Consider the following 25206-nt stretch of genomic DNA (forward strand, 5'->3'; position numbering starts at 1 on the left):
ACCAAAAGAAGCAGGAATATTTGGGCATTATATCCTCCAGATGTATGTGGTTTTGCTAAAGTTAACAAATCAAACTTAATTCAGCAAGTGCTTAGCTTTGGTTCTGTCGCTTTAAATATACTGTGCAGAATAATAGATAAGAAACATATTGTAATGCAGTGAACAGAAGATCCAAGTTCATCTTCCCTTCATCAAATTGCACAAGCAGTTTGATGGTTCAGAAGCTAAGATACTAAGCTTAGATACGGAGCCAAGATACTAAGTCCTTTTGTATTTCCTATATGCATAAATTATTTATTGTTGTAGTTGATAAAAAAATCCAAAATGACTTACCTTCCTGGTGTTGCTGTATTATGCTACATCATATGAGCATGAGTGTAGTTACAATATACTTCAGTTAGTAGGGAAAGAGATAAATTTGCAGAGAAGTGAAAAATATGCATCACAGAATATAATAAAGAGGAAACCTGCTTTGTTTTCTATTTTACGCTGTACTTTCAGATCAAGAGCTTCCTAATCTGCTTTGAAAGAAGATCACAAAACTGGGGACTGTTTTAGTAACAGATGAATGACTTGACAAAAAAACACTAATAGAAGTGGTGCCTTTTCTTTCAGCGAGATTTTCCCAAATTCATTTGACTTAAAATTTGTACCTGGGTAAAATATGCCCTAGGGTATAAAAATCCATATTCTATAACTATAACTGAGATACAACAGTGTATAGCAGCCCTTCTTCACTGGAGGACAGGTGAAATCTCATTTCTATGGGGTTGCAGTTGACAATTCTAGAGTTGAAAGCTGTGCCTACATGAAGAAAACCTGATTCTGCATGGATATCAGAGCATGTTTAACCTTGGTAGGTCATCCAGGAACAGGGGCCACAAAAGGAGCAGATAAATATCCCAACTGTCTGCTATTTCTCTAACACAAGATGATAAAAAGGATTAAGCAAAGGTTTGTCATGCAACTAACCTTCAAGTCAAGGATGGCTGAAGTAGAGCTGTATGCTATTCAAAAGATGAAAGGGTAGACTTGTGTAATATGGAAAAAAAGACAAACAACATTACTAGCTATTGGCTCAATGCTGTATTCAGGACCCATAATAATTAAACAATGTTAACAAATAATTTATGCTACCGTACCCCTCTCAGATTCTAGGACTTTCATTTTAAATTTCTGAAATCTCGGAAAGACACTACTTAAAAGAAGGCAGATAATTTGGAGTGCTCTCCCATGTGCCTCGCTCGTGAAAACAAAAACCTTTAGGAGATGAAAACGGGAACCACGTGAAATCAACAAGAAAAGCAAACATGAAAATATTATACATCTGGCTTTTTTCGATTAATGCTGTGGTCAAAGAGTGTTTTATTGTTCACACTGCTAAAGCTGTTTGTGTTGTAAGACAGCACATTCCTGACTATGAGTTATTTGCAATACATAAATGAATTGCTGAAAATGAGAATAGAAACCTTGTCGTCTTTTCCCCAAGAAGCCTTTTAGTAGAATTGGATGAACCATTAAAAATTAACACTCTCTTTACTACATGTCGTTTTCCCTGTTAGAACTGAACCACAAACCAATAATGATCTTACAGAATTTGCTTGTTATTCATCACTGTTCACTGACACTTGTCCAAACAAATTACTGCCTATGGATTATCTGAAATGTAAGGCTATTATTTGCACATAATTATACGTGATAGATCATTCAAGTCACATGTTATTTAGATGTTAATTAGATGATCTCTGTTTCATAAAATTAAGCATACCTGAAAATCAGTTACCTTTAGAATCTTAGATGATTAGACAGGGATCTAATTCTAGGAATCTTTTTGGTTTGGGGTGAGTTTTTTTGTGTTGCAGGGGAAATCTGACTAACTAGAGACATCTTTGCTGGTAATATATGGAGACCTCAGATTTCAAAGCTTGTTCCGGTTTGAGTGAGCTGTCTAACAAAATTTTCATTTCCTTTTTCCTTGACAAACAAGTCTCAAGTAATAGGGGAGACATGTGCTTGATGCTGTTCATATACACTGTCCGCAGAGCCTGGTCTCACTTCAATTGCTTGTATGTGTATGAAGGAATACTATATCCTTCCTCAACAGCACACAATTTCACACACCTGTTTCATGCTTGGCCTGAAGCCACTGGCCTTGGTATTAACTTAAAGAGTCATACCTAATCCTGTTACCAATTTTGCTCATTTTCCATCTGACTACACATGCCCTGCATAAAAAACCTATACATAGTTGTTACTAGTCTAATGGGTGTAGCCCCGTAGTGGTTACTCTACTAAGTGGTTACTAGTTCCAGTGGCTGTAGCCCAGAGTCCTGCTGGAGCCCTGGGAATCACAGGCAACAGCAATCCACGCTCCTCTCTTCTTGCCAGTCAAAACTTCAGGACAGAAGAAAGGGAAAACCTAGATAAATGTGAGCTTTAAGATTCTCTCTACAACAAAATAATATTCCAAAACATGGTTTTACTGATGAATGGCTGAAGACTTTTCAGCACCTATTTATTTCTTCTTTTCAGCAATCACCTTGAGGATGGGATTTAACTTTGGATCTGCTGCATGGATCTGAAAGGGTTTCACATGATTTGTACTTGGAGTTCCTAAGAGTTGTGGAATATTATATTTATTTTAAAGTTACTATAAGCAGCCTGTTTCATCAGGCATTTCATCCTGCTCTCTTCGACTTTCATCTATTCAGGCAAAACATTCACTTCAGTCAATGATACTTTTGTGGAAGAACTAAAAGTATGAGCCCAACATGTGGCTTGATGAAGTTAGACTTCCTTCCAGTACATTACAATGGTGTATCTATACTGCAGACGTAAAAGAAACACAGTTTTCTTTCTTTTGATATGAAGAAAACAGAAGCAACTTTGTAAGTTCCTTAACTTAAAATAACGCAGGCCAAATCCTAGTAATCATTTAAGTGAATATGTCATTTACATCTTTTATATGGAAGGTCAAATTGATATTCAAAATCTTGATTTTGATATTCAAAATCAAAATCTTTCCAACATGATTTAAGTTAAAACTATTCTAACACAAAGATTTCAATGTATTTCTTTAAGTATTCTCTATCTCTAATATTTCTTCTTTGTTAAATAAAAGATTCAGTGGCTACAGCTGCGGGATTTCCTCTGATTTTTCAGAGTAATTTCCAACGCTATGTGATTATTATATTTGTATGGGATAGTGAGTATAGCATAAGAGATTACTGAAATACAATTATTTTTAGACTTCAGGGAGTTATGCATTGTTCCTGACTGCATCTGTTAAGATCCTGTAAAAACTGAGCCAGATGCTGCGTGGTATGCAAACACTCTGAGTTGCAGAGATCATATGTGCAAAGACTACAAAAATACTCTTTAAAAAGTAACTGTGATTATGATCAACATGACAGGCAGTTAAGATTGAATTCTGTCCATTTAAATTGCATAATCCACACAAGTTTACAGGAAAACTTCAGCTGTCACTGAAACTGGCCCTACTTGTGGCAAAATTGCTCTCAAATATTTAATGTCAGCAACCACTGCAAGTGGAGAGGAAAATATTTTGGAAAGATAAAAATATATATCTACTGCTCAAGGAGTGATTGGAAATAATTTGCCATACCAGATTCTCAGCTAGTGTACATTAGTCTAACTCCACTGACCTCTCATCCCCCGCCATCCCTCAGGCATGTACTATTTAGCTTTGAGACATGGAATAAAAGTCCGCAGTCTGCCTAACAAACTAACTGTATTGCTGCATCTTAAAGTTTTTAATATACAATCTGCATGATTTACTGTGGTGCATTTCTCTACAAGTCACAGCTCATTATAAGCTCTATTGGCTGTTATAGCCTAAGATGGCAAACAGTTACTCCTACACATACATCTATTGAAGTCAGACCCTGTGCTTGACTGATTAGATCCAGAGCTGCAAGTTTGGTCCAAATACCGGAACTATGCATGACACTTCCTTTGTGCTTATGAATCTGTCCTTCAGATATCACCCCAGACTTTAACAAGCCTTTCCCCACGCAGAAGTAGCACTGTGCTTGCTGCATTCTCTCTATTCAGTGACTACAGCTCTTGTTGAAATACAGTTTGCCATGTTGCAGATTTGAAAATATGCATAGGCACCAGTTTAAACCCTTTTAAAGGATAGTATTTTCACTTTCATGGGTGAATGTATGTGTATCTGTATCTATGTTCCACATCTATCTTCCTGTATTTAAAGGACTCATTACAGTAACAGACACCAAACAATTAATGATTGTAAGTGAAATGTTTTTGTTTCCAGACGATGTTATTTTTTTTCGCTCTGCAATTTTAATGCCAATACTTCTTTTTGCTTTATCTTTTGTACAAATTAATATGAAAATGAAGGAAAAGCAATGTCCCTTTTGAATAACTACCTATTTCTTTTACTTAACAGTTAGCAGGCATAAGCAATGACTAATAGAAAAAAAAAAGAAAAGTTCATTTCAGAAAGCAGTTTCTAGAAGAGAAAACCAATAAAACAAGCTTCAGGGAACACTAACATTTGCCCTGAGGTTTCCATCAGTCAGCTTGCACTTTTAAAAAAGGAAACATTTGAAAAGTTGTAATTCTTTTCCCTTGTGGAAAGCAGCCCTCTACTACCATTAACTTTTGGGATTGTTCTATTCTTCTCTATTCCTTTACCATAAGCCTGAAGTTCAACAGCTATTGCAGTCTCCTAATGATTTCAGAAACAACCGATCGCCCTTTCTATAGAAAAGTCTCACAGAGATTTCTTTAAAAATATTTAGCATTTTATGGGTATATGAAACTAATTGACCATGAACACCCATGAACGCACCCAAGTATCTTTATTGGAGCAGAATTGTACTACTGGACTGACACATGCGGCTTCCTTGATTTCAAACTACCAGCCTCCCCTGGAAATACATAAAACTAGTCACAGTCTTCATAAATTCCATCTAAAGACATTTTCGAGACCTAAACCATTGAAAGATGAACAAGCAGCCAACAAAATGTGAATATTCAAAAAGCTTCTGAAAAAGGAGAAGACAGAAATCTAAGTTTTGGATTTTTTATTGCAAAAAAGTAGAAATTACTTGTCTTGAAAACCGGAAGTAAATAAAAGACTGGATCTAGACAAAAAGAAAGATGGAAAAGCAATACAGACATCTCTGCACATGATTCAGTTGGGTTCAGAAGTCTATAACTGTATTCATGCAGAGATATACCCAACTCACAAGCATTCCAATATATAAAAATTTGGTGGATTGTTGGGCTTGCTTATGTAAGGCTTATTTACTGTTTCAGATAAGCTATCACTTTGAAAACGACAAAGTGGCAAAATGGTCAAAATGATCTGGAGCAGATAAAATTACCACAATAAAATTCATCCTTTAACTTATTTTTTTAAACTGATGACTGCCTTTTTAACTCTATATTTTCATACATTTTTCCCTTGCAAAGACCTTTACTCTTGCCTTTGAAAGTTTTGCTGTCAACACACAAATCACCAGGACAGTTTAGTGACTTGTTCCTCATAGTAATTACTATACATTTATAGCAGAAACAAAGTTTGTTCAGGAAGAGATGTACAATATTACACTTCAATCTACTTAACATGAAGAAAAAATGTAACTTCTTTTTATGAAACAGAAGGTTGATGATACTGATATGATACAGTAAAGACATTATAACACACTGTATCATTTCAAAATGGAAAGATCATTGAAATAGATAATTTATTTTTCATACATTGTGCCAAGTATCTATGTAATCATATTTTAAGTAAATATGTCAGAATTTTTGTGGGGGTTTTAATTAGAAGATCAATTTTCATTAGCCAGAAAACCAAAAAAAAAAAAAAATCACACGGCAAAGCCCATTAATCTGATTCTATCTAATGATTATGCTTCAGTCTTCACATAGTCCCAGACAAATACACAGATGGCCAAAATTATGGCATAGTTGCAAACAACGGGAAAACTCCATTAGCTATTAAAAGAGATAGAATTTCAAAATCAGTCAAACTTTAAATAATGAATAGTATGGGCAAATCTCTGCTTTATTAAATTAAATGCCAAACAGCTTTTATGACTACTGAGGGTGAAAGAGATATGGCCCATTGCTGAAGATGTTCAGCATTTGTTAGCTCTAGATCTGAATTTGTTTTTCTGCAAAACATACAATTTTGTCTTAGCTACACAAAATACATATTCAACATCTTATTTTTACCCATCTGTGATGACATTTAGATTCTGTTTTACTTTTCTCTGAGCTGCCTTCTGTGATCTCAGTAAGCAGAAACAAAATTTTTTAGATAAGCAACACTCATTTCTCAAAACAGATACTATGTCTTATTATCCCACAGGCATGTCTATGATGCAAACTGTATGCTCATTTATGGTCAGTTTGTGTATATGAAATAATCTTGACTGGGAGAATAAAGAGAAAACTGTAGTTCAGATATGTCACAAGAAAGAAGATGGTTCAGTTATTTTTGTTCCCTTCTTATGTGGTAGGTTAATGCCCAAATAACTTTTTATATAAAATTTTAAGTGCTATCACATATAGTTTAATATGATGCTTAAATATAGGTGTGGGTTTTTTATTAGTACATCTTTTCAATTGCTCTAGAATTATGACAGAACATAAAAAGATAACTGTACTCTGCCTAAAATAAGAAAATCCTTTGTTCTTAAAATTATGATGCATTTTTATTATGTAATAAATACTATGTCGTAGATTCTTCACTTACCTTATCTAAAACTGATACAAATTCACTTATGTAGAACAAGATCCTCAGCCCTTTTTTAACTTTTCAACCCTCTGTACAGCCCAGGGAGGAGTCTCATGAGGAAGATATGGTAGGGAAGGGTTATCAGAGGCAAGATCACAAGGTATAATACTGAGCTTGTAATAGCTGTAAACCCCAGGGAGATATCTGTGTAACCAAGAGCTGGATCCTTTGTTTATAAATCACATGAGAAATTCCACATCACTTTGAAGTCTGGAAAAATCAAATGTGTGGTTTCTTTCTGCTTAGTTATGAAGAACTAGCTTGACTCTTCCACAGGTACTAGACCTTGATTAAACCTTCTTTCGTTATGACTCTCATTGTAAGCGGAACCAAATAAATAAATAAAAAAAAGCCAAATCAAGTTTTGGGAAATAAAGAGAGTTAAATAGAGAACATCTACATGCTATATAAATCCATTCACTTACACCTTGAATATTGCCCTGAATATTGATTACACCTCAAATTTTACAGCCCTAGTCTCTTTACACTGAAAGCAGTATTGTGGAATTGGAAAAGGTCTGGAACTTTGTGGTGGGTTGACCTTGTCAGGCTGCCAGACACTCACTCCCCCTCCTCAAACAGGACAAAGGGAAAAAGTATGATGAAAAATCTTGTGGGTCAAGATAAAGGCAGGGCAATCACCTACTGTCATCAGGAAAAGAAGGATTGACTTGGGGAAAAAAAATGCCAGTTAAAATAGATTTGGAGAGTGAGACACAAAGACAAATTAAAATACCACCTTACCCACAACCACGACTTTTTTTCCCCAGATTAACTTCACTCCTTAATTCCCAGGTCCTCTACATCCCCTACCCACGCATAAGAGGTGCAAGGGTGATAGTGAATGTGTGGTTACTGTGAGTACATAACAGACCTTCTCTGCCTCTCCTTCCTTCTCACATTTTTCCCCGTCTCCAGTGTGGGTCCTCTCCATGGGTTGCAGTTCTTGTCAGGAGAACCTGCTCCAGTGTGGCTTCTCCAGAGCCACAATTCCTGTCAGTAGAACATGCTACAGCATGGGTGCAGTTCCTTCAGAACCACTTGCCACAGTGTGGGTTCTCCAGGGCCACAGCTCCTATCAGAGGAACCAGCTCTAGCATAAGCTGTCTAGAGCCACAGCTCCTGTCAGAAAAATCTGCTTCAGCGTAGGCTTTCAGGGCCATAGTTCCTGTGAGGAGAACCAGCTCCATCATCAGCTCTCCATGGGCCACTGTTTTTGTCAGGAGAACCAGCTCCATCATCAGCTCTCCATGGGCCAGTTTCTGTCCCAGCATGGGCAGTCCAGGGCCACAGTTCCTGTCAGGAGAACCAGCTCCAGCCTGAGCTCTCCATGGGCTGTAGTTTTTGTCAGAAGAACCTGCCACGGTGTGGGCTCTCCACAGGCCAGCAGTTCCTGTCAGGAGAACCAGCTCCAGCATGGATGCAGTTCCTGTAAGGAGAACAGACTCCAGTGTGGGATCTCCATGGGCCTCACTTCCTGGCAGGAAAAATCTGCTACAGTGTGGGCTCTCCAGGGCCAGAATTCCTGTCAGGAGAACCAGCTCCAGCATGGACTGTCCAGGGTCACAGTTCCTGTCAGGAAAATATGCTACGCTATGGGCTCACCATGGGCCGCAGTTCCTGTCAGGAGAACCTGCTCCAGCATAGGCACTCCATGGCCACTGTTCCTGTCAGGAAAATATGCTACAGTATGGGCTCTCCACAGCCACCGTTCCTGTCAGTAAAATATGCTACAGTATGGGCCCTCCATGGCTGCAGTTCCTGTCAGGAAAATATGCTACAGTATGGGCTCTCCACAGCCACCGTTCCTGTCAGGAAAATATGCTACAGTATGGGCTCGCCATGGGCCACAGTTCCTGTCAGGAGAACCTGCTCCAGCATGGGCTCTCCACAGCCACAGTTCCTGTCAGGAAAATATGCTACAGTATGGGCTTGCCATGGCTGCAGTTCCTGTCAGGAAAATATGCTACAGTATGGGCTCGCTATGGCTGCAGTTCCTGTCAGGAAAATAGGCTACAGCATGGGCTCGCCATGGTCCACAGTTCCTGTCAGTAGAACCTGCTCCAGCATGGGCTCTCCACGGCCACAGTTCCTGTCAGTAGAACCTGCTCCAGCATGGGCTCTCCATGGCCACGGTTCCTGTCAAGAAAATATGCTACAATATAGGCTCGCCATGGGCTGCAGTTTCTGTCAGGAGAACCAGTTCCAGCACCAGCTCTTCATGGGCCACAGTTCCTGTCAGGACAATCTGCTCCAGCATGGGCACTCCATGGCCACAGATCCTGTCAGGAAAACATGCCCCATCGTGGGCTCTCCACAGTCTGTAGTTCCTTCAGGGCATATCCACCAGCTCCAAGGTGGGCTCCTCCATGAGCCGCAGGCCAGGTATCTGTTATGGCATTTTCGTCTCCCTGGGCTGCAGGGGAGTCTCTGCTCTGTCACCTGGGGCGCCTCCTCCCTCTCCTCCTTCCCTACCCCAGGTGTTCACGGGGCTGTTTCTTGCTCTTTTTCCCCTTGCTCCTCACTGCCTGTGCAGCCTTTTGCCCTTTGTTAGGTATTTTCAGAGAAGCCACCAGCTTCGCTGATTGTCCTGGCCTGCAGGGAGTCCACTGAGGAGCTGGCTGGGACCGGCTGGAACCGGCTGTGTCCGGCACGGGGCAGCCCCTGGCCTCCTCCCACAGAGGCCATCCCTGCAATGGACACTCAAAATGGCCTTTCAGCAAGTGCTCATTAATGGCATATCGGCTTCCATGCTGTCCTGGTTTGAGGTAAAACAGAACCAATTTTCTCTTCAGTAATTTTACTTTTTAGCTAAGCCTCTTCTAACTAACTGAACTGTCTGAAATTGAAGGCTTATTTTTAAGACACTGTCTGCTTCCAGAGTGAATAAGACCTGACGTTTGTAATTCGTACCAAGGGTGGTGTGCAGAGAGGCTCTTGCTTATACTTCTTGCTATAACAACCAAGGCCAGATAAGTGTCTTTCTCTTTCTTCCTCCTCTCCCTGAGAGGAGTTGGGAGAGAGGGGTCAGAGAGCATCTGTCATTCGTTTCAGTGGCCAGACCAGCCCAAACCACGACACATGCAAGGAGTTACGGATTAGGACAAGGCTCTTCAGCCTGGGGATGAGATGGGGGAGTAGAGCACGGGGAACACACACAGGCCCTGGTTACCCCTTTGTTACCAAAGACAGGCCTCTGCTTTGTTTCTAAAATAATTGTTTCTTACTAACCTTCTTACTGTGTGAGAAAATAGCTAATTACTGACTTTCTTACTGTGTAAAAAGTTAGTCACTGAGCTGATGTTACAGATAGTGATAATGAAGAGACAACCAGAAGTAGTTAATCACTTCAAGGTTCTTCTATATGGCAAGTATGTACTGCTATACCAATTAGGATAGAGTTATGGCTACTTCAAATAACATCCTTATTATCTTCAAGAAGTTGGCAAACTTACAGCAAACTTTTACTGTCCTGAGATGACTCAATACCTTAAAAGGATAATGTGAGGAAGGGTCTTCTTACCCAAATGACCGCCGAGACACTCACACTTGCACAAAAGTGTTTTGCTGGCACAGCAAAATTTGATATACGTGTGCAAAAAGACTACTCAGTCATCCTAATGAATATGTAAGCCTAGGTGGAGCTATGTATTAGGTAGGCGGACTTATGAGAATATTTTGTGTATAAATAATGGGTGAATATCCCCAGTAAGGTGTGCTAGATTTGTGGGTTTTTCCCCCTAGCACCTGACGTCGAATAAAGCAATATCTCCTCTCTAAATTACTTTTGGTTTTGAGGGCTTTTATTTCAGTTAACACCTTGAGTCTTCTAGTACAAAAGCTCAGGGAGAACAAATAAGGCTCAGGGAACTAGCTTCAAAACAAACATTAGGAGCTCACTTTTCATGCATAGTCAGCAAAACCCTAAGTGGAAAATTGTTTGGGGTACTGAGATCAGGAAAGGGTCTCGTGGGGGCGTATCATATCAGTTTTTCCTGTCTTTGCCATGATCTGCCCTGGCAGCCGCTGCAGGCAGGAGCGTTGGCTTGGGCAGGCCCTTGCTCTGAACCAGAACAACCATTCTTAATAATTAAAACAACTAGCAGATTTCACCATCTATCAAACATAACAGTGCTCCCAGGTGTACCAAAAGTCAGTGAAGCTAGGATTCTCCCCAAATATGCACAATTCAGTTTACGTTCCGATCATTTATTAACTCAACTGATTTTCTCCATTTGATAGGAGGCAGGAAATATATAGAAATCAGTCATCTAGTTTCCACGCATGCAAAGCTGATTTAGAAGAACTAGCTAACATGTTTTATTGTGACTCTCTGGAACATAAAAGTTTTTGTAGGATTTTTTAGAAATTAAAAAGGAATACATTTCTGTTCATAAATTAGGCGATATTCTCAGTATTCCTATGAAATTCTCTGAACTATACAAATACTCAGTCAATGAGCCTCTAACCGGGATATTCACATATGAGCTGAACTTTAAGTTCACTAAAATTCAGGGCTGTGTTACAGCTGAACACACGCTTGCATGGTCTTCCAGGACATGAGTGATTTTCTGAATCATTTGTGTTATTGGAGTTATTAAATAATCTTTTTCACTGTTCATTCTGCTCCTATATAAACGTTTACACATTTGGCATAAAATAACTGATACATGTGTCTTTACGATTCTCCCCAAAAAGAAAATATTATTTGGAGGTAAACCACAACTATATGGGAGACAGACCCATGGCCTTTCCTTGACTTTTGGAAATACTGTCTCATTAAAAGGAAAAAACATGGTATATCTTACTCCTTCCTTAGGAAATCACTGATGTCTGAGAATTATAATATAATATAATATTGTTTTTATAATAAGGGTCTTTTATCAAAGCTTTTCTTTTTTAAAGCATCGTGCTTATTGTGTTGGTGTAACACACAATTGTTTTGGGAGTGATGTACTTTAGCAACAAAGAGCTGAATATCAATATTCTTTGATAACAGGAGGAGCAATGCAGTCAGGTTATTCTCTTCTCAGTACAGGCTGTACTGTGGGGCACCTGCTCAGGTATGATGAGCACTCTCTGAAAAAGGACAACAGCTTTTTTCAGACCTGATCCCTATGTATATAAGGTATGCAAATGTTTAGAATAAGAAAATGAAAGAGTATAGGAGTATGCTATGAATGCTCTAGGTCCATTTTGCAACAGAAGATATACCCATGGGAATATGAGATTAAAATACAAATGTACATAGCTCATCCATGTTGGGTGTTGAGTCTGTCTAGTTTGCAAGGGCACAAAAGGCTACATACATTTCATACATTTCAAATACGTCCAGCTATAATTACAACAATTCAGAAACAAATTGAGAATTAGGACATGTCAAAATCAAAGACTAAAAAAGAAAATATTAGGACTACTACATGTAGTACTCTCAAACAGAGCCGAGACGACTCAGAGAAACCTCTAAGTAGGAGAGCAGCTCATTGTTTCATTTCTTTACAAGTTTTATAGCAACAGCTTGTAACATTGTTTATGGAGCCTATTATGTAGATCACTATATAGAAAAACAAACAAACTGGTAAATAGACATAGCCTACTTCAGCAACAAAAAGGAACCAGGACACCAACATGTAAGTGGATGAACTTTTAGTAGTATATTCTCTAGATACCTTGTTTTCTGTCTAGTCTCAATACTCCTACGTTTTCCTTGAATATAAGACTGCAACTTTAAAAAAACCTCTCTTGCAGACCACGCGACAATGATACTCAGATCGGTCTTGCTCCTGCAGGCCAACAAAAATTCTTTACATGCGAGGGTCTAAACTTTTACTGGACCTGATTACTATGAAATCACAGATACACAGCTAGCAAATAACTACTTATGAAGGTCATGCCAATACCAAGGGCATTTTAAGTCAACATTTTAACAACTAGAGTCTGATAGCTTGCCAAAAAGTTTTTCCCAAATTTTTAAAGAGGTTAATAAATCCATGAAGACGTATTATGAGGAATGGATGTTTTCTGTACTCATACTAAGGGCATCCATGGAAGGACTGCTAGACATATTAACAGGTACATAAAAAGCTAGAGCAATCTTTTTTTTTAATTTTTCCTCTTCTCCTCTGAAAAATTTCAGAAGTCTCACATTGCATTTGGCTATACAAAATCACTGAATTTTCACTGCCTTCTACCATAATTCTTTCTTAGCATGATTTTGTCCTGGATTTAGCTGTGGCTCTTTTTAGGCTTTTCTCTACAACAGTGTAGACATCTCAGGGCTCACTCCTCGTTAGAGATGCCTGCTTCCATCCTCACATAGATACAGAGTTTGTGAAGTAATCATTTTTGTGCATATCTAGGATTCCATGCTAGCATCAAAGAAGTGACCAATGGATGAGAAATATTTCTAATAGACTCTCTCAGGAAGCAGAATCAGACATAATGATTACCGTGCTTCACAAAGGTGGCCTGGAGTCCATATTCAGAGGTATGATCTCATTGTGATGTTGTCTGATGAAGCACAGTATCACATCCTGGAAAATGTAAGTTATGGTATCCTGAAGACAAGATTGAAATTGGACTGGCATTTCCTCCAGATGTTTCCTTTCAACAGTTCTCTTTCAACAGCTGGTTTGGTTTGTTTGCTTTTTTTTTTTCCAAGAAATAAGAGGGCCTTATGAATTTGTTTCCTATCTGAAACATAACCATTGTCACTGCTGAAAGAACATGCTTCGCACATAACCAAAACCTTCATAATTTGGGGGCTGTTTTCATCGTGCTCACTTTTCCTATGGAGCCAAAGGCTTTCAGCCTTAGCATCATTTGATCCACAGATTCTAAACTATTAATTCTCCAACTCTCACCAATCATTTACTATGCATATTTTTATTGCTACAAATTATAAAAAAAAAAAAAGAGAGAGAGAGAGACCAAAGATCACCCCCACTCCTCTCAAAATATTCAGTCATTCAAGTACCCTTGAATAGGCACCTTTGGAAAATAACAAGTATTAACGTAACTGTGTAACATAACAGTCTTGTTGTATTGACACGTACACACACTCAAAGGCTGATACGAATTGAAACTATCGTTATGTCCAAGCGACTTTGCTCTAGTGATGATAAGTGCTGTACAAATTCATACCAGAGTATAGAACGGAGGCTTCTTGTCAGCAAAACTAATATCTACTTTGGTCTACTTTGGTTAAATAACCAAAGCTTGTGCTTTTAGCTTGTCCTCTGGTTTATCTTGCTTAGCAGAAGCAAGAGACCAATGTTTAACCTAAAGTTGCTTTGCAGCTAAGAAATAAATCTAGGCAAAGTTCTTATGGATTCTGTTCCGTTCCTTTTGCACCCAATCTCTTCCGTAAAGGTGTGTAATCTATGGAAGAATAGAAATATGAAAAAAATAGAAACTCGCAACATCAAGAGATGTTCAGGAATTTTTCTGTCAAGAGACTAATATGTTGAAATGGAAATTAATTTCAGGAAAGGGTCAATTTAAAGTAATTATTAATTTTGAAAAAAAACCCAAACTAAATAATAAACTAAATACTTTATGTTGAAATTCTCTGAACATACCTATTTGCTTTCCATCTCAAAATAACTGTATCAAACCTAAAATATTTGTTTTAAAAGGTGAAAATAATAATGCTACCACTGTACTGATCCAGACTTTTGCAATGGCAGACACAGAGAGGGCACATGAGAACACTCTGTTTGATTTTGACAAGGGAAAGTTTCAAAAGCTCAGCAATTCCTTTGGGATGGGAAAAGAGGTTACTGCCCAGCTCCACTCAAAACTAATTATTTATGGTTGGATCTGATCTTGCAACTCAAAATTCTTAGACAAAATTCTAAGGAAGAAAAGGATATGCAATACACTTATCACACATACACATATAATGATTAATTTCCAGTCTTACCTATCTATAAATCAGAATGAAGTCATAACTGTTGTTAACTATAATGATCTATTCTTTGCTTCTCATAGTCAGGATGCCATAGTCATCATCTGTATGACACCATTATAAGCTTAAACATTGGAAAGCTCTTTTGGAAAGCCTGTCTTTACTTCACCAACACAAATGTTCAAGGGAAGAAAAACTTCTTTAAAGTATTTCCTAAAAAGACATCATGTGAACGTGAAGATATTATTTGTCCATTAAATGAAAAGCTTCTTCCTCTTTAACTGATTCTAAATGAAATTTGGATCTCTAAAGACAACATAAGTGAAACGTTAAAAATAAAGATCCTTGCTAATATTAGCTGCTTTTTGGTGCCTCAGACATCTGTGCTTAATTATACTTGTCTGTGGACGATATATCCTCTTCGTGCAAGCTCACATATATCTTACAGCAGAGGGAAGATGAAGTTTCTTGAAGAGAATCTTAGGAGTAAGTGTAACAGTATATTTGCCTTCTATAATTTCTCAGATGACAGCATATAGACTTTTTGGCCCACTGCCATTGTTGGGGGAGAACAAAAAAAAGCTTACAGAAAAACAAGACATAGTTCCGGTCTGACTAAAACCCTATATTTTCCATGTTTCAGTGAATTACAGAAGTTTAGAAAATTTCAATATGAAATACCAATATTTAAGTTCTTAGACAATTTCAAAATGGAACTTTCAACTCTAATTAGGAACAGGAAGTTAGCCGCTGATCATTTTTATTTCTAATTGAGGGTAGATTTGGAAACACTCTTCCATAAGTAGTGGTAGGCTTACATGACACAAAGGAGAACAAAGATAGACACAGCTGGAAGCAGGCATATGCATGAAGATTTTTAGGAATGCATGCTTTCCCTTGTATTTGCGACACAGTGAAAGCACTCATGTGATTAGTTACCCAATGTCTGTGCATACACAGGGCTTATTTTAATACAACTGCCTTCCAAGTTAGGGAATCAAAAAGGGAGAAGCACAAGTTACGCAGAAGAAAGCTAATGACAGACATTCAGAATCAAAACGTTTTCTTCCTACATTCATTTTCTTTCCTTTCTTCTCACCATCAGTGGGATGTATTGCAGGTGAGCAACGTTGACAGAGTGATTAAAGACCCAAACCATTGCTTTTCCCAAATGGAACAGCTACTTCCCAGCTGCTTTCTTTCATACCCCTTCCAAATGCAAAAACTAACACATGAAAAATCTCAGCAGTACTTACTACATTCTAGTTGCACTTGAAATATTAAATCTTGAAGGACCATATATGATCCTATATAGACCTGTAGGGTCACCTTCTTCGCATGATGTTGTATGTTGACATTTATGGCACCAGTAAATCAGGTTTACTCTAATATAGCTCTTTTTAAGCTGGACCCCTCAGGACATAGGCAGAGGACTATTTGGACCAAGATTCCTGAACTCCAGCAGGAGATTAATGCCAGGGAAATGGATTTCTGTTTCCATTTTAAGGTAGATATGTAGGCTTTAACTTCGCAGACTCTTGACACTTCCTCTAGAAAGTTAAGGCTGTTGCCTGAGAAAGCCCCTAAAGCTGCAGCGCCAGCTTAAACCACACTGCTAACACAACCAACACGACTAGCCGTCCACACAACACATGAACTGCAAATCTAATCGAGATTTGGGGGTTTTGCTGGGCTATTTTTAATCCAATCACTTCTCCAATCTAGTTCACTGCTCAGACACAGAATAGTGTCAGTGTAACAGAGGCAGCAGTATGATTCAAGAGTGAGCAGCAAGAGATGAGAACAGTCAGATGAAGTGCACGCATCTGCTATAAAAAATGCTTGCCAAACTGCAGACTAATATACTTTCTCACTTAACAAACCATCCCAATAGCTTCTCTGAAAATGCCTTAGATGGTGAACCAATGTCAAGCAGAAGAGCAAGTCACTGTGGTATTTTGCTTCTAGTGGTATTAAATCACAGAGGACTGTGGGGGATGTGTTGTCCGGATTGCATGGTGGCAACATGTTTTGGGAGAATTGTTTTTTCTTATTTCAGGATAACTTTACATATATAAATATATATTTTCTTTGTAAATACGGGTACTTGGCTTCCAGTGTTGATTCCATTTCTGCTGCAAATTCTCCTAATCCTTAATAAAGCTCAAGTTCTCTCTTTATTACACTGTTTTCTCAGTTTGGCATTGATTTTGCTCTCTGTCCTGTCCTGCACCTGATCAGTACTAAAACCCTCAAATATTTCTCAAATCATGGATTTCTTACACTCCAGTGGATTTATGTTCTGCTGATTTCATTGATGTCTGGTGGCTCACGATCACATCTACTCTAACACAGTCTAGGAGATAACAGACATGTTTCCTCCTGACAGGTGAGATACAATACAGTTCTCATCCGCATCACATGAAAAGCTATTTATGTACCAACAGCCGAATCCCACAGCTTTACCATCTACTTTTTCTTGTTATCTAGGATCCCTGCCACCAGCTCAATGCCCTCTTTGGCAATACAGGGGCCACGAGACTGGAGGTTCTATGAAGTCCCTATAACTTTCAGCAGTGTCTCTCTTTCCCCAAACTCTCCCAGCAATGCTAGTCTCAAGAGACTACAATTTGTCTCTGAGTGCCGTAAGCAGCTTGCACACATTTACCCCTCGCCTATATGACACTCATTGATAAACTACAACGCCCAGTGTGAGGAGCGAGTCATCTGATGAAGGGTTCTTGTGGTTCTCCCAAATGGTTAGAAATACCTCAGACGCAGTCACATGGCTCCTGCACAAGCTATTTGCAAAATGATAGAATTAAGATGGTTCTTGAGAGTTAGCAGAAAGAGTAGAGATGTTTAGGGCATAAGCTTGCAAGGGGAAAGGAGTCTGGGAAATTGTTCCCTTCTCCGTCACTCAAGGGATAGAGCTTTGTGTCCATTTTTGTGAATAAGAAATGAATCCAGAATTGTAATATCTCTTGGAGAAAAGCCTGAAAACCCCCCAAAACCAGCTAAGTGCTCAGGATGGTGGTGAAACAACGTTATGGTTTCCCACCAACTAAACCACAATTTAGCATTTCAGTTTTGAATCATGCTTCTTTTGCTGCTTTCAGAATGACAGTGAAAACTTGACTGCTAGAAATGCAAATTCACAGCTGCTGTTGATTGTTGTAACTCCTTTGATGTCGGTAGTTGGAAGGGAGATGAATAGCAGCTGAGGAGCTGTTTAACTCCTTTACACGAAACAGTCCACTGCTTTGCATCAGTGCGATCCAGGGAAGCCCTCTGATGGTTCTAGAGATGTGGACTTAAAAAAAGATACACTGCTGACTGACAAACTGTCAGATATTGCAACGTGCTGATCTCATTCCAGGAGCTCCACATCTGCATGCGCTTAGGATGACGCAATGTATCACTCCTGCCTTGCCCCACTGTCCCATTCTGGTAGTTGCTCAGCATTTTGCGGAAGTGTTAAACTTTTCACGTTTCCACCAACGGAATGGAAATGAAACGGTTTTTATTCCAAGTGGCTTAAAATGCCATGTTCTGAATTTCCATTAGGGGATGGTACTCTACTATCTCACAGTTATTTCTAGTGTGTATAATATTCAATATTTTAATTTTGAAGAAGTGCTTATGCTCTTGTTTCTGTGGTTCAAAATACCATTATACGTAGGTTATAGAATCATAGAACGGTTTGTGTTGGAAGGGACCTTTAATATAATCTAGTTCCAACCCCCCTGCCATGGGCTGGGACACCTCCCACTAGACCAGGCTGCTCAAAGCCCCATCCAGCCTGGCCTTGAACACCTCCAGGGATGGGGCATCCACAACTTCCCTGGGCAACCTGTTCCAGTGTCTCACCACCCTCATAGTAAAAATTTCTTCCTGATATCTAATCTAAATCTACGCTCCTCCAGTTTGAAGCCATTACCCCTCATCCTATCACTTGTAAAAGGGAAATCCTTGTATTCAAGGGGACTCAGGACTGTCTTCTGCTGCTAATGCACTGGTTTCAGGACTCAAATACCTCCTCCCAGGAGGGGCTGGTGGGGAAGAACCTCTCAGTACAATGCTGGCACAGCAAGGCTTACAGCACAGGGGTACGGGGACTTTTTCCAAATTTGAAAGGAAAACGCAAGCCTCGCCACGCAGTTTCCCTCCAGAAGACAGTTCCTGTGCTTGGCTGGAGCTCCCCGGCTGGTGGTCAGGGGAGCCAGGCTCAGGGGAGCAACAAACCAAACCAAATGGGCCCGGGCGCTTCAAGTGCGCCGGAGAGTCGGCGGGGAGGTTTTTTAGAAGCCTGCGGGCCTATCCCTTCACCCTCTGCCACCAAACCGCTCGGCACCCCCTTGGGGCCGCCCGCCGCGCAGGTGTAGCGGGGCGGAGAGGAAGGGAACCCAGCCGACGCCCTCGCTGCCCCACCGGGGGCGGGAGTCGGGGCGGCCGCGTCCCACAGGGCCCGGGGATCCGGGGTCCCGGGGGCCGTGCCCCCTTCGGCAGCACCTCCGTGGGCGCGGACGGGGCGGGGAGAAACCCGACCCTCGCCGCCTGTGGAAGGGAGAGGGGCCGCCGCTGTGCGGGAGGAGGCGGCGCGGTCGAGCGACTCCCCCATCCGGAGGGGACACCCCCACCCCGGGCTTCGGGGAGCCCGCCCGGCCCGGCCTGGCTCGGCCCGCCGGTAGCAGAGGCGGTGCAGGCAGAGGGCTGCCGCCGTCCCGGGGCAGGGCGGGGGCGCGGCGCTGCCCTCTCGCCGAGCCGGGGGAGCGGAGCCAGGCGGGAAAGCCGGCGCTGGGCGCCCGTCTGCCTTCGGGCCGGCCGGAGCCATGCGGAGCGGCGGGAAGGCGAGGGGGGCTGCGGGCTGGGCCGCCCCGCTGCTCCTGCTGTGGCAGTGCCTGCCGACGGCGCGGCCCTACAATCTGGACACCCAGCACCCGCTGCTCTTCCGAGGGGGCAATGGGACCCTCTTCGGGTACTCGGTTCTCCTGCATGGCCACGGAGAGGAGAGATGGTGAGTCCCCGGCCGGGCCGCCCCCGCGGGGGCCCCGTTCCGCCCGTCGCTCCTTCTCCCGGCTCTGCCGGCCGCGGCGCCTCACGCTGTCGTCTCTGCCCCCGCAGGCTGGTGGTGGGCGCCCCCCGGGCCAGCTGGCCCGCCAACGTCTCGGTGGACAACCCCGGGGCCATTTTCCGGTGCCGGATCGGGAGGAACCCCCGCGGGCGGTGCGACCAGCTCCAGCTAGGTGAGTCGGCGGCGGGGCGCGGGGACCCCGGCGCTGGGGTGGGCGGCAGGGCTGTCCCCGACGGCGGCGGGACGGGACGGGACGCTCCGTGCCCGCCTAGCGCCAACCGCGGCTCCGCTGCCTTCAGGGCTGCGGGCGGTTTCTCCTGGGTCCTTGCCAGATTAAACTGGCGTTTGCCTCTCGCTGAAGGGCGAGATCAACGCGATTGCCGAAGAGCGGCAATGGTGCGCCCCCCCCCCCCCCTTTTTCGTGTAAACAGAAAGAAATGCACCAAAAGTTGATTTAGACTGTGACAGCTGCCGTTCCCACAGTTTTCGTTGGCACCTTTCAGCACCCACAGTTCAAAAGCTTTATGAGAGTTTCGGTCTGTCTCTCGTACTTCTCAGCGGAAAGTTAGTTCAACTTTCAGAGCAGGCGGCGAATGTAATGAGCTCAGAGGTGGGGGGGTGGCAGCATGTGCCTAAATCGTCTTTTCTTCTGCAAAGCCGTCCCTTCGTAGAAGCCACCCTAAAGTAACTCTGAACCACAGTCGTTTTGCAGATGGGTTTTCCCTGCTTGCAGATTTGTAGAAAAACTGAGTTTCAGGGGAACAAAGCTATTTTTGGCTGAATCAGTATTTCCAGCTTCTGCATTTGACCTAACTCCTCTCTAGCTCCCCAGTCCCCGTGTTTGGGAGGTGAAGCTGCGTACACTTATCCAACTTCCAAGTGTTTGATACTCGTTAAAAAGGAGAACACTTTGCAGTGGGTTACCGTGAACATGCATGAACTGCTTTGGGCTCTGTTCTTGTCCCCCTTGCACACAGTGCCGTTCATTCTGTCCCGAGGCTATGCATTGAAAGCTTCCTGAACTTTCTGTCCTGCTGTGACCGAGACCATCCGATCCGTTAAAACTATGAACTTGCCGCCCAGTAAGGCTAAGAAGCGCGGGAAAGGGTTTTCAAAATATTTGAAACTAATGAAAGCGATAGCGCACCATGGACTGATGAGCTTTCAGGGCAGAGCACAGCATTCTGTGACAAAAATGTTAAAACAGTTGTTTCTCTACACATCTATGCATGATGCTTAGAACTGATGGGTTCTATCGATTTTTTCCCTACAGATTGAAATAAGAGTTATTTTTTGTAACTAAGCTACAAAAACCTGAGGTACTTCAGTGGTGCTTTACTTGTAGCCACATAAGGAAAAGACAAGCAGTTGCTCATAGAAAGAACTGTAGTTAAACTTATGCCAGCCCAAGTAGTTCTTTTTTTTTTTTTTCCTTTTTTTTCTTTTTTTTTGACTAATTTCATTCCAGTATTAGATCTATTGAAAAATTATATATAACAAAGAGCTTTTTTTCTCCAACTGCACGTTTATTAGAGGCTTGCAAAAGTCAAAGAAGCCAACTAAAGTGGTGACATAGCATATGCTAAGAGGCAATAAACCCCTGCTCCTGGACTGGAGGGAAAAATAGTCCTTCACTGTGTGGGGAAGGAAAGGAGGGGAAGGGTGGAAAGTTTCAGGTTCTTTGAAAACTATGTATATCTGCTGTACTTCTTGACTTACTCATTTAGCCAGTGGAGAAACAAAAGCTCTAACGAAGTAACTTGTTGGGCTTTTTCTCAGCAGTTTAGGGGATTAAAATGAAATGATACAACAGGTGAATGAAAATGTTCATGTGGTTCTAAAGGCTTAATTTAACACAGCTTCTGTTCCTGGGTTTAGAGGCTACAGGTTACATAATGATGTTTACTGTCTTGTCTTGCATTTTTAAAAATAGTGATACCACAAGAGATCTCTGTAAAATGTTTATTTCCCTTAGTGCTAGTTTCCCTGGTGCTTCACATCACTAAGATACATCTACAGTTTTTCTGTAGTTTATATAGATACAGAAGTTTATATAGATACTGAAAAGAAGTGCTCTATTGTAAAACAGGTCAGTGAGGTCAATGAAGAAGCCAAAGGCGGCTGTGGTGCATGGGATGTAAATGAAGTAGGATAGTATCTGAGGTTTGTTAAGCCTCTGCCATCCTGCCGAGCGGTCACAGAAATACACAAGGGAACTCACAATTGCAAAGCTGAACTTAATTATCTCTTGTCTAACTCATTCAGGCTGTCAGCAGCTTTTGGACATAATGGTTTTATCGAAGCTGTGTCTTTCAGTCGGTGACCTCCTTGTTCTTCTGCTTGGATTCTTGCCAGCGACAAGTTTGGGTTCTGATCTCGTAGAATAGGGTAATTTCCTTTGTAAAACGTGCAGGGATATATTACATTGCTTGGACAGGCAAATTGAGAAATAGCTATTTCTGTCTTTCTCGTGAATACTTGAATTTCTTTCAGTAAAAGAATCTTTGAAGTAATAAGTCTTTACTTATGAGTCATAGAAATATAGAGGTGACAAAAGGTAATAGAACTGGGTTTCTCCAAATGTTGGGCTTCTGTAATAAGTGAATTACTTGGAGACATAAATATGTTCAAACACTTTGTTGCTATTTTTCATTGAAGTATCCTTGAAACTGGCATAACTAATTAATGAAGGATTCATGCACAATTAGGAAGCCTCTGATCACGCAAAACTGCTGTTGTATTTTTTATGATGTCACACGTTCCTATCTGCTTTCTCAGTAGTGAAGGAGTTGCTGGGAATAGTCCTACACTGCAGTCATCCCAGCATCTGGAAATACCTGATCCAGGCATACTTTAGAGAATTTCAATGTTGTTCAAGATGTTGCAGGGGCCCGGGCTGCTTTAAGAGTAGAGAGGAGCTGTGAGATACACTGCCATGAGCAAGCAAATCTTTGTCTTCCCAATGCCTCATGATCACTTTTAAATCTCTCTCTAATTGCTGAACAGAGGACTAATGTTTTAAGGATTTCTTGTCTAGTTCTGCTACTTCTGTCAATGGTGTCAAGTGCTCTAGACTGCTGGTTTATTTGTATTTGGAGAGCTTTTAAATGATGACTTGTGTTAGATGCAGAGGCTTGTAATCAACCTGTAGGCACAAATACAAAATACAGTGCTGCAGGTTTATTATTTGGAGCACTAAGTGTCCATCTTCTACCAGTCTTCTAGTCTTCTGAATTTCAAGACCTTGCTCACATTAGTTTGGGGTTGTCATAGATTATTGCAGAGGGACTTGCACAAAGTTCTTTCAATGTTTTGATCTATTACATCTTGGACTTGCAAAACGTTACAGAAATTCTTCAACAAAATTTCTCTCAGATTTGAAACAGGGTGATACATTGGCTAAAAACACAGGGAACAATTTATAAAATTTGCCATCAGGTTAAAAAAAAATTTAACTGCAAATGTACATGGTAAATTCAGTGCATATTGTTTAACCTAAGGCCAAAAAACTTTGCCTGCAGTCTCAGCCTTCCACCCTTCTTTTAAGTCGGTGCTACAATTAACCTATGAACAAATTGCCCTCTAGCTCCCCCAGCTGAATGGTTACAATGGAAAAGTGAACAGTTAATGGTTTTCCCCAAAAGGCTGACCTGTATTTGTTCAACTTTGATTTCAGTTTGTCTTTGGTCATTTAGCGCTTTGGTCTCACTTGCATTGCTCATACCCTGCCAGTGATCTCCTTTGAAATAGCCATGCTATTCCAAGGAAGACAGCACCTAGCTCTGTTACAGAAACAGCTGGCATTTAACTAAAATGTTTTGGGTAGAATTGGTTTGAGGGACATAAGAGGGATAAGACCTATCAAATCTGTGAAAAGAGAAAAGATTGCCCCGGATGAATGAAGAGTCTAATGAGGCCCTGACATCTAGGAGCAGGATGTCAGAAGGCTTGTCGTCTTTGCAGTAGACTTCATAGTTTTAATCAATTAGCAATAGGGCCAGGGGAGTTCTGGGAGGATAAAAAAAGATCACGGGAGGCTGCTGGGCATGGAAAGCACTGGAGCAAGTTATATAAAACTGGTTTCTCAGATGACATGGCAAACATCTGTATTAAAGTCCTTGAGGCCAAAGCTAGAAGTGGCTTTATAAGTTGTGACCTTATTTATATGCGTTTGTGCTGTTTCTGTGGATGCGTGCAGCGGGGATTATGGCAGAAGTGTATCTTCCAGCTGTGTAATGTACACAGGCTGGGCAATTACTTATCTCTCGGTGACTTTATGACAGCGCGTGCTCCTTTTCCCTGAGGCAACCAAGCTGCTATGTCCTCTTGAGCTTATTCAGTGCTGCTCTGTTGCTTGTGCAGAATACAGCATTTTCTCTTCTCATTCTATAAAGCCTTTATAATGTCATACCCTGAGCAGGGGCTCATCACGATGTCTGGGATGTAAAGCTCGCACTTTTCTCGCCCACAAAAGCGTGTCATTTCCAAGTTGGGTGAATACTTGCCAGTCAGAGAAAGAGAGGAGATATAAGATAGCAGGTCAGCAGAGGGCCAAAGTGTACCTGAATCAAGAACGTATGCTGGAGCCAAGGAAAAGGGGAATACAATCCAACGAGCATGAAGGAATGGTGGTGCTTTTTCTTGGTATGGACCTCTGAAATAGGCTCAGGAATGAAGCACTGAGATGAGCAAAACTTCCTTTTATCTCATATCATCATTATCTGGTTTTGTTTGACTTAACTGATAAAAGTCTCAGAAAGCCTCTTGAGATACAAATTTATGACACGGGTCTTTTCCACTTCTTCCATTTCCTGCAAATCCACATACACTTTAAAGCAAATCCCAGGTAAGTCATTGTCATAAGAGGACATAAAGAATTGCTAGAAGAGAGTTACCAGACACGCCATTTCTGATTTAAAGGAGGATTAAATCTTACATGTGGGAGCGTAATGGAATTTAGTTTTCTGAGGTGATTTCAGTCAGATTAACGTGCTCTATCATTCGTGCAAACCATGGAAGTGTCTCCCTGAGGAAGTGAGGAGTTCCAAAATTGAAGTCTAAAGCTAAATTCCAAACTTGTTTTTGAAAATGGTATGTATGTATTACATGGATCTTCATGTCACTGACATTAGCCAGGTAGGAGAACTCGGAAGCTTATTACTTGAACCTCAGTAACTGACAACCTGCAGAAAAATCAACTACTTCTTAGTAGATTTTTAAAGTAAGGCATTTTACTTTGTGCTCGTCTTGGAGTGAGAGCCCACGTGTTGTTAATTACTGTTCCTCGAGTGACCTGCAGGAATTATTTAACTACAGTAATGTAAAATCTCTTGGCCCAAAGAGAATTGAATGTGATGTTACTGTGAGTGTTAAGGTCGATTCCTGTTTACTTGGATATTGCATACTATTTCCTTGATGTCTTAGGGA

The 25206-nt window shown here is 41.2% G+C and overlaps 2 protein-coding genes across 3 annotated transcripts in view; both read left to right on the forward strand.

Annotated features, from left to right (window-relative positions):
- Positions 1-8780: 8780 nt before the first annotated feature.
- On the forward strand, positions 8781-19530 carry LOC128912382 (spidroin-2-like; the record flags this gene model as incomplete). Its single annotated transcript, XM_054208165.1, has 2 exons — positions 8781-9153; positions 18689-19530. Coding segments are annotated over exons 1-2 (1215 nt in total), but the record flags the coding sequence as incomplete, so codon positions are not given.
- ITGA4 (integrin subunit alpha 4) overlaps positions 19370-25206 on the forward strand; it is a 40120-nt gene continuing 34283 nt past the window's right edge. The window contains exons 1-2 of one of the 2 annotated variants that reach the window (XM_054208922.1): positions 19370-19722; positions 19830-19951. In XM_054208922.1, the coding sequence (XP_054064897.1) occupies positions 19538-19722; positions 19830-19951 (307 nt within the window). In that variant the 5' untranslated portion in view covers positions 19370-19537. The remainder of the gene's footprint in view (positions 19723-19829; positions 19952-25206) is intronic. The other variant, XM_054208921.1, reaches the window with a different exon arrangement.

This window comes from Rissa tridactyla, chromosome 7 (genome assembly GCF_028500815.1).
Source record: "Rissa tridactyla isolate bRisTri1 chromosome 7, bRisTri1.patW.cur.20221130, whole genome shotgun sequence".
Taxonomy (NCBI): domain Eukaryota; kingdom Metazoa; phylum Chordata; class Aves; order Charadriiformes; family Laridae; genus Rissa; species Rissa tridactyla.